This window comes from Camelina sativa, chromosome 19, assembly GCF_000633955.1.
Source record: "Camelina sativa cultivar DH55 chromosome 19, Cs, whole genome shotgun sequence".
Lineage (NCBI taxonomy): Eukaryota > Viridiplantae > Streptophyta > Magnoliopsida > Brassicales > Brassicaceae > Camelina > Camelina sativa.
In genome coordinates this window covers 1,111,139-1,124,673 of record NC_025703.1, presented here as the reverse complement: position 1 = coordinate 1,124,673, position 13,535 = coordinate 1,111,139, and the positions used below count along the sequence as shown (strand labels likewise).

Here is a 13,535-nt window from a genome sequence, read left to right as displayed (position 1 = left end):
GTGACTTAGCCTCACGTCACGGTCCAATCATAACACTCCACGTAGGCTCCAAACCTTCCATATGGGTCACCGACAGATCACTCGCTCACCAAGCCCTTGTCCAAAACGGCGCCGTTTTCTCCGACCGTCCTCTGGCTCTCCCCACCACCAAAGTCATCACCAGCAACCAACACGACATCCACTCCTCCGTATACGGCTCTCTCTGGAGAACCCTCCGCCGGAACCTCACCTCAGAAATCCTCCAGCCGTCGCGCGTGAAGGCACACGCGCCCNCACCACAACTAGGCAGGCAGGTTGGGTGGACAAAACTTACAAGTGTACAAAGACATGCACGATAAAGTCATGCGATCACATCAATGGTGTAAGATTATGTGAAGAAAAAATATAATGCGAACAAAAGAGTTTTCGTTAACTCTATATATATATATATCTTTAGAAATCAGACCTATTTCTCACATACCTTTAATTATTGAAACACTATAGCTTTAATTTGAAGCAAGAGGGAGCAACGTACGATGGAGATCATCACTATCATATTCCTCATCACCTCCTCTCTCACCTTCTCCATCTTCCTCAAACGCATCTTCTTCTCACCAACCCACAAACTCCCACCGGGGCCGCCTCGTTATCCGGTCGTCGGAAACATCACCTGGCTTAAGAAAAACAGCTTCTCCGATTTCCAAGGCGTTCTCCGTGACTTAGCCTCACGTCACGGTCCAATCATAACACTCCACGTAGGCTCCAAACCTTCCATATGGGTCACCGACAGATCACTCGCTCACCAAGCCCTTGTCCAAAACGGCGCCGTTTTCTCCGACCGTCCTCTGGCTCTCCCCACCACCAAAGTCATCACCAGCAACCAACACGACATCCACTCCTCCGTCTACGGCTCTCTCTGGAGAACCCTCCGCCGGAACCTCACCTCAGAAATCCTCCAGCCTGCGCGCGTGAAAGCGTACGCGCCGTCGAGGAAGTGGTCTCTCGAGATTCTCGTTGATCTGTTCGAAACAGAGCAGAGAGAGAAAGGGCATGTCTCCGATGCTTTAGACCACCTCCGTCACGCTATGTTTTATTTGTTGGCTCTGATGTGTTTCGGCGAGAAGCTGAGAAGAGAAGAGATCAGAGAGATCGAAGAAGCTCAGTACACTATGCTTATGAGCTACACCAAGTTCAGCGTACTCAACATCTTCCCAAGCGTAACCAAGTTCTTGCTCCGGGGAAAGTGGAAAGAGTTCTTAGAACTAAGGAAGTCTCAGGAGGACGTCATACTCCGATACGTGAACGCGAGGAGCAAAGAAAACACCGGAGATGTTCTCTGTTACGTCGATACGCTACTGAATCTAGAGATTCCGACGGATGAGGGAGAAGAAGGAGAGAAGAAGAAGAGGAAGCTGAGTGAATCGGAGGTCGTGAGTCTATGCTCGGAGTTTCTAAACGCAGCTACGGATCCCACGGCAACGGAGATGCAGTGGATTATGGCGATCATGGTGAAGTATCCAGAGATACAGAGTAAGGTATACGAGGAAATGAAGAGTGTGTTGGCCGGAGAAGCAGATGATCGAGAAGAGATCAAAGAAGAGGATTTAGGGAAGATGAGTTATCTCAAAGCTGTGATCTTGGAGTGTTTAAGAAGATACCCTCCTGGTCACTACTTGTCTTACCATAAGGTCACACACGACACCGTTTTGGGTGGATTCCTCGTACCACGCCAAGGTAAAACATTATTACTAAATTATAAGAAGAATATATCATCCGTATGCACTAACTTATTTGGAATGATGAACATATATAGTAAATTTGGGAAATTAGTATAGTATAATAAGAGACTAAAGAAGAGTAACAGACGATTTTAGGTTAGTCACTATTTTGAAACATCATCATTTAAGTTTTTAAAGATGATATGGTTGTAGAAACTCTTAAATGTAATATAATACCCTATTTGGTCCAATCATCGGTACGTAATTAATTTTGTGTGGGAGTAGGTACAATAAACTTCATGGTAGGAGAAATGGGTCATATTTGTGGATCATCATCATTTAAGTTTTTTAGAGATGATATGGTTGTAGAAACTCTTATATGTAACAAATACCCCATTTGGTCCAACATGTAATTAATTTTTCGTGTGGGAGTAGGTACAATAAACTTCATGGTAGGAGAAATGGGTCGGGACCCGAAGATATGGGAGGATCCTCTAACGTTCAAGCCCGAAAGATTTCTAGAGAACGGGGAAGCATATGATTTCGATATGACCGGAACTCGCGAGATCAAGATGATGCCGTTTGGAGCGGGACGAAGGATGTGTCCCGGTTACGCCCTTTCGTTGCTTCACCTAGAATACTATGTGGCCAACTTGGTTTGGAAATTCGAGTGGAAATGTGTGGAAGGTGAAGAAGTTGATATGTCCGAGAAGCAACAGTTCATCACAATGGTCATGAAAAACCCTTTCAAGGCTAATATCTATCCTAGGAAGAGAAAGTGATGTTGTATTTATCACAAAAAGAAAAAAAAAAGCTTAATGGGCTTATTTGTCTTATGTATGTTGTTAAAACATATTGGGCCTTTAATGGGCTTTGATATAAATATATCAAATAGTTGTTCCGATTGTCATGGCGGAGTAGTAGTAGAACAGTTTATGCAAACAGAAGGAACCCTAAAAATTCGAAATTTACGGGAGAGAATGGAGGAATCGAAGCAGCAGCAGCAGCTACATGAACAACAACGACAGCTCCTTGTTCAAATGCAGCAACAACAACAACTGCAACAGCGTCAACAACAGCTCTTTCTGATGCAGCATTTGCAGAAACAGCAGCAGCAACAGGTGACGATGTCGAGGTTTCCGATGAACATCGACCCTCATCTCCGTCCTCCCGGGTTAATCCAGAACCGACCCGTTAACCCGTTTCTTCAGAACGCTAACCCTACCCCTAATTTGATTCAACAAGGCAATAACTTTCATCAACTCCAACAGCAGCAGATGATGATGATGCAGCAACAGCAGCAACAACAACAACAGCAGAAATTGATGCGTCCTTCGAATCAATCGGAGATGCAATTCGCTTACCAGGACGCTTGGCGTGTCTGCCATCCCGATTTCAAGCGACCTTTCGCTTCTCTCGAAGACGCTTGTGAAAGGTTCGTCTAATTCCAGAATTGAAATTCATTTATGGGTTCTTGAAAATTTTTAGTGATTTTTTGAGTTATTGATCTCTCTGTTTGTTGTCTTTAGCTTTAAAGATTCTGTAGAGGAATATCCCAATTAGTTTTTGTGGATCTGACTTGTCATCTTTTTTCATAAAGGCCAATGCTTTATTAATGGAGTTCTTCACCCTTTTTATTTTCTTGGGATTGCAGAAAATTTTCTATTTTTAATACCCTGTGGCTATGTGATATTTGTGTCTGTTGATCTATATAGCTTTGGTGGGTCTGCATTAGGTCTTCTGGTTCTCATTGCTGCATTATAATATGATATGTTTATTATTATTCTCTTGCTTAGTATAATGTGGAATCATCTTGATTGATGGTTTTATCTTTTATGAGGTTTGTTACATCTTCAGGGTTATTCTGAGTCTAGTTTACAATATCTCTCTCTTTGTTTATTTACCCATCTCTATGCAGATTGCTACCTTATCACGTCGTAGCAGATTACGAAGCAGAGGAAGAGGAGGCTAAGATCCTTGAATCAGACCCAACAAGCAAGAAGCTACCTCTCTGTCAGCTATGGGATAACAACATTGCAGCCAAATTTGCAGAATTCAAGGCTACGTTTGAGGAACAAGCCCAAGCTTTCAACAGAATAACTCAGAAGAGAAACGATGGAGAAGCCAGAGCTGAGGAAAGGCTGATGATTGAACATCTTCTGCTGCAGGACGAGAGAAAAGCATGTATTGAGCTGAAATCGGAACTGGATAGGGAGATGAAGGAACAGGAGGCGAGGTTAAGAATGGCGGCTATGTCACAGGCGAGGGCAGCAGAGTCGCAACAATCTCATGCGGAGATGATGGCTCGCAACCCGTTGAGAGCTAATGCGATTGGGAACCATGGAGAACAGGGGCGTAACATGAACCCTAATGAGATGATGATGCTGATGAACGGATGGGGGAATAACAATATCAATAGTAACAGCCAGAAAGAGGAGAAGGAACCGTTGGAAGAAGATTTCTTGAATGATGAAGAAAATGAAAATGGTGAACAGGAGAACTGGCGAAGGAGTGGGCACTTTGATTTGAATATTCGGTAAAAGGGGGATAGAACCAATAATTTTTCTTTTTTTTTTTGTTTGTTTAGTGGTCCAAAGACTCAGTTTGATGATGTAGTTAAAACTTGAATGGTAGGAGTGAATAAGGTGAAATAAAAATAACAATGAACAAGTGTTTTTTTTAGGTGGACTAATTAATTCCGGCGTGACTAATGCTAGTATGGTTCCTTACCTCTCGCGTTAGCTGAGACAAACGGTGGTTGATGATCCATTGGAATTAAAAGTAACAAAATAATGTAAACCACAAAAGCAAAAACAGGCAAATTTAGACACAAGTTACAATCAAATGACTAAAAATGGGAAAGCATGCACCATGTGACTCCCTGAACACATCAACGAATATCATTTTCTTCGTAGCTGCGACTGGGACCATACAATACAACAATCCCCACAACTTTGTTTTTTTTTTTAAATATTCCAAAAGGATCTTTTACGAATTTCCAAAAATTATTCGAAAAACCTTAATTATTATGCATGCTGATGTGTATATTATATTGACCTGCTGATGGATATATGACATAAATTTATGTTGTGGACGTTTCGTAGGCTATGTCTTCCTCTACGTGGCACATGAAAGGTAGCTCATGTGTCCGCCTCAGTGACTTTGAGCCGTAGTTTTATCTCAATGAAATAATGCTTAACTAACTACAAACAAATTTGTTTAGTTTATTATAATATGACAAATAATTATGATCGCCAAAAACTTTAGCATTTGGTAAATAAAAGAGTAATGGTTGAATCATAACATGTAATTTGGTTACTATACTTGTCTTGTAGACCGATACAAATAATGAATTATCTAATGATGCTCGAGTTAGAATCTCTTAATACTGAACGCAGTATGACACCTGACAGTATCTACTGAAAACATACATAGGATTCCTGCTTCCATGTATTGTCGAACTTTAAATTTCTGTCATACCATCCTGGCTTCAATTTTAATCTGTTACGGTGTAGAACGTGCGTATGATCTATCAAATTATGGATGAACTTATTCCGTGACTTTAAATACATGAGTAGGAATTAGAACTATCCATTAGTAGGAAATGGATTAAAGAAGAATAGGATTCTCTTAGTAATCTATCAAATTTTAAATTGTTTCTACTATTGTCATTAGAAAAATCTCATATGTCAATTGTTTAGTCCGGTCAAACAACAATTGTAAAAATAAATATATATCCTCCACAAAAGGAAATACAAACTTTGAAAAAGACATACATATTGATTGAGTACCATTAACTTAACACGCATTTGGTTCCGTTTCGGTTTAAGAACAAAGAAGTCGTAAGCAAGAATATGACGATATTCCACTTAATAAACAATTAAGTCGTAATCGTAATCGTATAGAAGGATTAAGACTATGACAGTGTTATTAAAAGAAAGTTTTATACTTCAGTACAACCTAAAAGTAAAGTTTCACTAGCAAAACTACTTAACAGATCAATTTATATATAAAAAAATAGATAATTTCACAACCAATAGGCTGTTAATGACTCAATTTTTATTAAAAAACGAGTAAAAAATTTTGGAGTTAGAAAAAAGAAAAAAAGAAAGAGAGAAGAACAGATGCCAAACTATGGTGGCATGCTCTGATTCTTATCTCTTAAACACACTTCACAGGTCACTTCTCTAATTGGACCTCTCTATTTCTGACTCTCCCTCGTGTTTATTACATATTGTTCCTCTCAGAATCTCCCTTTCTTTCCACAAAATTGTCTCTAACCAAATCACAAAAAAATGACCCACAAATTCATTATATTTTTTTCTTTTATTTCAAATCCCCATTAATAAAAAACCTTACCAACCCATGAAGTAAAGTAAACTCCTTTCTTCTACTTATATCTAAACTCATCTCTTTTGTCTCTTTTTTTTCTGTTTGTTTCAAGTTTCAACTATATCATCATCATCATCATCAGTCTCTCTTTTAACTCAATCGATCACAAGAAAGTAGCTAGTAAAAAAAGATGAAGAGAGGACATGGCGAAACGTGGGACCCACCACCATCTTCTCGTTGTTCCGGTGAAGGTCCTTCAATGGTGGATAAGAAGATGGCTGCTGCTGATGACAACAACAACAACAACATGGACGATGAGCTTCTTGCTGTTCTTGGCTACAAGGTTCGATCTTCTGAGATGGCTGAAGTTGCACAGAAGCTTGAGCAGCTCGAGATGGTGCTTTCTAATGACGATGTAGGCAGCTCTACTCTCTTGAACGACACTGTTCATTACAACCCATCTGATCTCTCTAACTGGGTCGAGAGCATGCTCTCCGAACTTAACAACCCGGCTTCTTCGGATCTTGACCCGACGACCGGAGGTTGTGTGGATAGATCCGAATACGATCTCAGAGCAATTCCGGGTCTCTCTGCGTTTCCAAAGCAGGAAGAAGAAGTCTTTGACGAAGAAGCTAGCAGCAAGAGGATCCGACTCGACGGGTGAGTCAACTCGTCCCATGGTGCTCGTTGACTCTCAAGAGACCGGGGTTAGACTCGTCCACGCGCTAGTGGCGTGCGGTGAGGCGATTCAGCAGGAGAATCTCACCTTAGCCGACGCGCTAGTGAAACGCGTGGGAACACTCGCTGCTTCTCAAGCCGGAGCTATGGGAAAAGTCGCTACTTATTTCGCCCAAGCCTTGGCTCGCCGTATCTACCGTGGCTACACCGCGGACACGGACGTCTCATTCGAAGAGGTTCTTCAGATGCACTTCTACGAGTCTTGCCCTTACCTAAAATTCGCTCACTTTACGGCGAACCAAGCCATACTCGAAGCTGTGGCGATGTCGCGTAGAGTACACGTCATCGATTTAGGGCTTAACCAAGGGATGCAATGGCCTGCTTTGATGCAAGCTTTAGCTCTCCGACCCGGCGGACCTCCGTTGTTTCGTCTCACCGGAGTCGGACCACCGCAGAAGGAGAATTCGGATTCGCTTCAACAGTTAGGTTGGAGATTAGCTCAGTTCGCTCAGAACCTAGGCGTCGAGTTCGAATTCAAAGGCTTAGCCGCTGAGAGTTTATCGGATCTTGAACCCGAGATGTTCGAAACCCGACCCGAATCTGAAACCTTAGTGGTTAATTCTGTTTTTGAGCTCCACCGGTTATTAGCCCGATCCGGTTCAATCGAAAAGCTTCTCGGTACGGTTAAGGCAGTTAAACCGAGTATCGTAACGGTGGTTGAGCAAGAAGCGAACCACAACGGAGTCGTCTTCCTGGACAGGTTCAACGAAGCGCTTCATTACTACTCGAGCCTTTTCGACTCGCTCGAGGATAGCTACAGCTTGCCGAGTCAAGACCGAGCTATGTCAGAGGTGTATTTAGGGAGACAGATACTCAACGTCGTTGCGGCGGAAGGAACCGATCGGGTCGAGCGACACGAGACGTTACCGCAGTGGAGGAACCGGATGAAGACCGGTGGATTTGACCCGGTTCATCTCGGATCTAGCGGGTTTAAACAAGCGAGCATACTTTTATCGGTTTTTGCTGCGGGAGATGGATACAGAGTTGAAGAAAAAGATGGTTGCCTTATGCTTGGGTGGCAGACGAGACCACTCATCACAACCTCGGCTTGGAAACTCGCCGGAGCGGCGGAGTCGCGGCGGTAGAGAGATGATGAAACCGGGAACAATAATAAATGTTTTTAAAGATTTAGGGAAAGAGACCGTGACCTTTAGTTATGTTTTTTTTTTACTTTTTAACCCCGAAGTTTTTGTGTGTTTAACTGTTTTGTCTAAAAGTTCACAACTTTTATCTTTTTGGACCTTGTGCGTATCTTTGAGAGTTAATAAGAAGAGAATGAGTAAAAATCTTTGTATCGTAGCTCGAGCTTATAGTAGTTTTCAATAAATGGAAGGATAACGATTCTGTATGTTTTTTTTTTAGTTTACTACTTCATTCAATATTAAATAGTAAATGATTGTGTGATATTTTCAATTTTGGACAGTTTCGTTGATAACATGGGTAGAGTGAACGTGAGCGTCTCTGAAAAAGGCGGATCCAAAACGTACTTTCAGTTTCAAGGACTGATGTCAGTTTTTTTTTTGTTTTTTTTTTAATAAGATTTTCTTCAATTTTGTTTTTGTTTTTGATACATTAAAAGAACAGACAGATTGTTCGATTCTTCTCTCCCTATTTACTTTTAGTATGGGTTTGATGAGGTAAGATGGATGTGCAGTTGTTATTGGCGTACGTAATCAACTTTTAAAGACATGGGAGGTGAAAAGTACTAATGAGATCATAAGCCTCAAAACTCAATGGTCTTCTGCAAAAGAGTCGGTGGATCCAAATTTTGGATGATTATTCTATACATATGATCTTGAAAACATGTTTTTTTCCCCCTAGAAAAAGAAGGAGCTTTGAAGTCTAAACTCCAGTAAAAAAAGAATTAGTTATGAAAACATATATGAAGTTAATTCTGAAATTCAATCTAGAAGGATAGTCAAAAATATATCTTCTTTCGTGTGGGTATTTTGGTCGGATAAGTTCGGTTTATTATATAATGAACACTCCAATGCCATTATGATATCAATGAAACTTTTTAAAAGTAAAAGCGTCTGTATATATAGTAGTAATGTACACACAAAATGACTTAAGATTACAGAAAGCTTTTTATTATGAACACTTATGAGTAAAAAAAAAAAGAAAAAAAAACCAGTCACTAAGAACCAAAACGCCGGCAACTGGACTGGCATATATCAATCTTCACCACCCTTATCCGGTCAAACCACAGTAAATACTTAGAAATAAACCTCGGGATTGCGGTTTTGGGGATCACAGGTTTAAGGACGGACAAGAGTAGAAGCACGTTCTTGTAGATGTCTCAAGCTTTTTTCCATGCTAACTTGCACCATTTCAGCTAGCATCTTCTTTGCTTTACCGGATTGATCATCCCCGTCTATATGAGAGATTAAGCTTGACACTATGTTTTCTATTGTATCAGGTTGAACCTCTGATCTAGGGCTTTCCGAGTCCCTAAGCAAACACAGAAGTCTTTGAGCTTTAGTCCGAGATTTCGATGTCCCTTGAACCGTTAGCTCAAGCAGTCCCGGTATCACACCTTCTCTAAGAATTGGCTCTCTGTATTTACTTCTATCGCTTTGGCACAGCGTTAAAAGCACGCCAACCGCGTGTTCCCGTGCTTGTAATGACCCGTTTTCAAGAACTTCCACGACCGCTAAAACTCCACCTTCGTTAGAAATTAACCCTGATCTCGGCTCCTCGCCAGAAACCATCAAGGATTCTATCAGGGAACAACATTTCTCAGATGTTTTCGATGACATTTTACTTGATTTGAGAAGATTTAGTATCGGTGAGAGTGGTTTAGTGGATAGGATCATGCTTAGGTTATCGGGGAGCGTAGAGAGGTTGGAAAGGGCCATTACTGCATCAGCTTTGGCTTGTGGGCTTCCATGTTTAATGACATTGACTAATAAAGGAATCACGCCATTAGCTCCAATGATGGGTTTGTTGTTTACTGACGCGGAGAGAGTGAGCAAAGATGCAGAAGCATACTCTTGAAGTGTTGGACTATTTGATTGTAAAAAGTTGATGATTGGCTCTAAAGCACCAGCTTCAATTATACTGACTTTATTCCTGAAGATTAGAAAAATCAACAACAAAAACTCAGAATAATAGTCTCAGAGGAGAATAGTCTTGAAGACAATGACACATACATATGTTTCTTAGCAAATAGGCAAAAATCAATCTTTCTTTCTCTAAGACTTTACTCTGCATTCAATATAAAAAGTCATATGAATTGTAACAAAGGGAAATAGAGTTGTAGCCACCAACCTAACCTCTTAGGAAAACCAAGCCGACCTAATTAATTAATGTTTATAAGACATCAAAATTTAAAGTAGGAAAGATATTTAATGAAAACTTTATATGAGAGGAAAAGTGAAGGAAAAAGAAAGGCTTGGGGTCTAGTATCTTTACTTTGCTTGCTCCTTCTCTCCTCTCCTCTCCACTAGATGGATCCCATTAATAAAAAGAAAGCGATGATCTCAGAGTTTAGACCAAATAAGAAATTCACTACAAAGTCGTTTGCGTATAAACTAAGGAAGATTCAGTAGTTATACACCAAAAAAACTCAAGTCTGGTAAAGCAGGGTCCTACAGATGCAGAAAGAGCTAATAAATTAAGCTGTGCAAACTTAATTCATACCTGCCCCAAAGCACAGAGTTAGTTAACTTCAGGTGATTTCCACCTTAAAAAAACTTAAATCATCCTCTGTTTTTCTAGTTTGACACAAATTTAAAGGCCTTCTTGGATCAAAATCTTTGAGATGCGTCGAGATTGGTCTGTTATTGTCCTCTCTTTCTATAGAAGCAAGCAAAAGAACGTGGAATTTGCGGCGGGTATAGGTAGAGAAAGAAAGATTCTTGTTCTAGTGTTATCTTACAACTTGATTCTTTGCTTTGCTATTGGAATGTCAAGACTAAGGGTAAAAAAAGAAAAAGAAAAGGTAACATGACTCATAGCTTTTTTGTGTAGAAATAGATCAATCAAAATTGCCATATACAAGTAGAGAAACCAATCAAACCTCACCAAACATGAACGATTAAACAAAAGAAAAAAGAAAATAAGTCAGAATTCTCCAGAAAACCGCATAAACCAAAGAATAAATATTAAAGTAAGGAATAAAGAAGAGTATCTATCTATCCTTGTAGTAGTATACTGTGACGAACCCCTAGGCAAAATTTTGAATTCCCCCAGTAACAATAAATAAAAAAAAAAAAAACCTTCAAAAGGAAGCAAAAAAAAAGGAAACAAAAGAGGAAAAAAAAAAGGTTGAAGAAACATAGAGTATACTCCAAGCAAAACAAAAAAAGCAATAGCCAACAAAAGTTGATTGATCCACCCAATCTGATTTTTAAACCATACAAAAAAATAAAGATCGCTACGGTCGAGATTATCCATTACGCCATATCTAATCTAATCATGAACTTACACGAAACAGACCAAAAAGGAATTTTGTATAATCTCATGTTAACCTAACTAACTAATTCCAAGCTAAGAAGAAATCACTATCAGATCAGTTATACGAAGAAAACAGAACAAATTTTAAATTGGGGAAGAAGAAGAAGAAGAAACGTACTTCTCGTCTTTGACGGCGAGGTTAAGGAGAGCAAGTAGAGCAGCCTCGTGGTGAGATTCAGGCGAATCAAACCGGAGCATCGAAACGAGAGGCTCCACGGCTTGGGAAAAGTGTCGGCGGCACCTGTGAGACGTCTTTGTTAGCCGACGGATCTCTCTTGCTGCATACAGCCTCGAATCTGAATCCTCGGATCTGATTAAACTGAGAACTCTCTGGATTGAAGCGGAAGAAGAAGAAGAAACCGAAACCGACGACGAAGAAGAAACCGCCGCCGCGGTGTGGTGGTGGTGGTGGAGCAATTCGTGGTCTACATCTCCGCCACGTGGCGAATCGCAATCGAGGCTCGCGTCGATTGATGAAACGGAGGAAGAGGAAGAAGAAGCCACGGTGGAGATTAGGCTGTTTGTTTCTCCGGCGAGGTCCATTTCACGAGAAAGAAGGAAAGAAATAAAGATCTGCTGAGAGAGAGAGAGAGAGAGAGAGACGTATGAGTAAAGGACGTTGGCCAACGGTTACATAGTACGTGTATATTTATACTACACACGAGTGGCAATATACACATATTTGTTTATATATATATTTTTCAGTCAAATATTTTATTTAGGGAAACTACTTTATCATATTTTTATATTATTTTATAAAACAAATTGTGTAGGAAAACAATAAATCCAAATTCATAGGAGAAAATTGGGTTGAAGACCTTTTTTTTTTTTTTTTGGCTAAAGGATGGCTTCTATTTCTCTAGTTTTTTTTTAACTTTTAGTTGTAAAAAGATATTTTTTTTTTGGGAACAATGAATGATGTAGATGGCTCAAAGCTATTTGTGAGATTTTATTCGATTATTAAAGTAATATGTGTTTGGTCCTCAATGTTGAGATCAATTGGTACCAACCATTCTTTATTTCTTTTGTTATAAGGTCTTTATCTTATCTGTAGCTATATCTAGAAACGATATGTTTTTGCGAATGGCTAAAAGTATTATAAAGATAAAGAGCCAACATCAAACTTAAGATGTTTAATTGATCTGTGACTGTGTAAGAGAGGTATCTATAGATATTTAGAACTATATATTATCAAACTTCGCACAATTCATATGGTAAAATTTATTAAAATCTCAGAGTTAGCAAGTTCTAAATATAATTCTACTTTTTTTTTATTTTTATTTATTTATGGAAATGACTATATTTGGGTTTATGTATTCATGCTTAATCATCTCTAATGGTCTCAGTCAATAGACTTATAATTATGTACTAGAGAACCAAAGATCTCGAGCATTTAAAAAGTAACCATGCCAAAATCCGCAAAAAGACATAAACTAAAGAATGGACAATTCTTCAATACATCGTTACAATCCGTTTGAAGAATAATCCAAGACCTTTCCACTCCATGAAAATAAGACATAAAAGAAAAAAACATACTTAATCAAATGATTGTCATTACAAAACAAATTAAACATGATTAAATCTCACATGCACCATATTGTCAGTTAAGCTTAGAAAATCTTGGCGACGTCTTTCATAAGACCACGATTGGCACTTGCGAAATCAGAAAATTCGTCGTACGAGATGTATCCATCACCATCGGTATCGATCTCGGCCATCATACGCTTAATGTCCTCGTGTGTGACCGAGCCAAGGTTCTTAAGAGCATCTCCAAGCTCGGCCGCAGAGATTTTTCCATCCCCGTTAGCATCAAATTTCTTGAAAATACGGTCATGCTCAGCTTTTTCCGTTGCGTCAGCCATTGTTTGTAGTTTTTTTTTGTTCTTTTGGTCGGAAAGATCAGATGAAACCTTAAGTGTTATATAAAGAGATTTGAATGTGACTAAGCTGAGGCTATGCTTTAAATTAGGCGATTTAATGAAAAACCCGAATTTACCAAAATTAGAATTTGACTTGGTCTTTCATTAACTCTCAATTCAAAAGTTGTTGTTTTTTCTTTTTCTTTTTGATTGTTGTTACAACAAGAAGAAAATAGTGAAAGAAATTGATCGTCCACCTTTTGTCATCAATATTTGACGATAATACATTCAGGTTAACATCTTGTGACATTTCTACCATTTTCAGCTCAAGCTCATATAATTTAAATCCATCACTTGGATCCTAAAACTGATTGTGATTATCAATTGGAAAAAACAAACATTACCAACTTGTATATGCTTAAAAGAATTCATAACAATCATTAGATCAATA

General features: G+C 39.3%; 4 protein-coding genes and 1 pseudogene across 6 annotated transcripts in view; 3 read left to right on the top strand and 2 right to left on the bottom strand.

The window, feature by feature from the left end:
* The window catches only part of LOC104763972 (cytochrome P450 89A9), a 4,366-nt gene extending 1,765 nt beyond the window's left edge, over positions 1 to 2,601 (top strand). The window contains exons 2-4 of one of the 3 annotated variants that reach the window (XM_019241395.1): positions 153 to 272; positions 966 to 1,713; positions 2,133 to 2,601. In XM_019241395.1, the coding sequence (XP_019096940.1) occupies positions 153 to 272; positions 966 to 1,713; positions 2,133 to 2,479 (1,215 nt within the window). In that variant the 3' untranslated portion in view covers positions 2,480 to 2,601. The other 2 variants (XM_010487387.2, XM_010487386.2) reach the window with 2 other exon arrangements.
* LOC104763971 (trichohyalin-like) lies at positions 2,491 to 4,389 on the top strand. The gene is made up of 2 exons (XM_010487385.2): positions 2,491 to 3,132; positions 3,616 to 4,389. The coding sequence occupies exons 1-2, from the start codon at positions 2,516 to 2,518 to the stop codon at positions 4,235 to 4,237; spliced, it is 1,239 nt and encodes a 412-aa protein (XP_010485687.2). The 5' UTR covers positions 2,491 to 2,515; the 3' UTR covers positions 4,238 to 4,389.
* On the top strand, positions 5,798 to 8,117 carry LOC104763970 (annotated as a pseudogene).
* LOC104763969 (U-box domain-containing protein 12-like) lies at positions 8,790 to 11,874 on the bottom strand. The gene is made up of 2 exons (XM_010487383.2): positions 11,344 to 11,874; positions 8,790 to 9,839 (listed from the first exon to the last, which is right to left on the bottom strand). The coding sequence occupies exons 1-2, from the start codon at positions 11,766 to 11,768 to the stop codon at positions 9,026 to 9,028; spliced, it is 1,239 nt and encodes a 412-aa protein (XP_010485685.1). The 5' UTR covers positions 11,769 to 11,874; the 3' UTR covers positions 8,790 to 9,025.
* LOC104763968 (probable calcium-binding protein CML28) lies at positions 12,519 to 13,177 on the bottom strand. The gene has a single exon (XM_010487382.2). It carries the CDS (start codon positions 13,085 to 13,087, stop codon positions 12,836 to 12,838), a length of 252 nt encoding a protein of 83 aa, XP_010485684.1. The 5' UTR covers positions 13,088 to 13,177; the 3' UTR covers positions 12,519 to 12,835.

Coding starts and splice junctions, on each gene's coding strand:
- LOC104763968 (XM_010487382.2), bottom strand. CDS start 13,087: ATGGCTGACGCAACGGAAAAAGCTGAGCATGACCGTATTTTCAAGAAA.
- LOC104763971 (XM_010487385.2), top strand. CDS start 2,516: ATGGGCTTATTTGTCTTATGTATGTTGTTAAAACATATTGGGCCTTTA. Junction 3,133..3,615: donor CTCGAAGACGCTTGTGAAAG/GTTCGTCTAATT, acceptor ATCTCTATGCAG/ATTGCTACCTTATCACGTCG.
- LOC104763969 (XM_010487383.2), bottom strand. CDS start 11,768: ATGGACCTCGCCGGAGAAACAAACAGCCTAATCTCCACCGTGGCTTCT. Junction 9,840..11,343: donor CTCGCCGTCAAAGACGAGAA/GTACGTTTCTTC, acceptor TCTAATCTTCAG/GAATAAAGTCAGTATAATTG.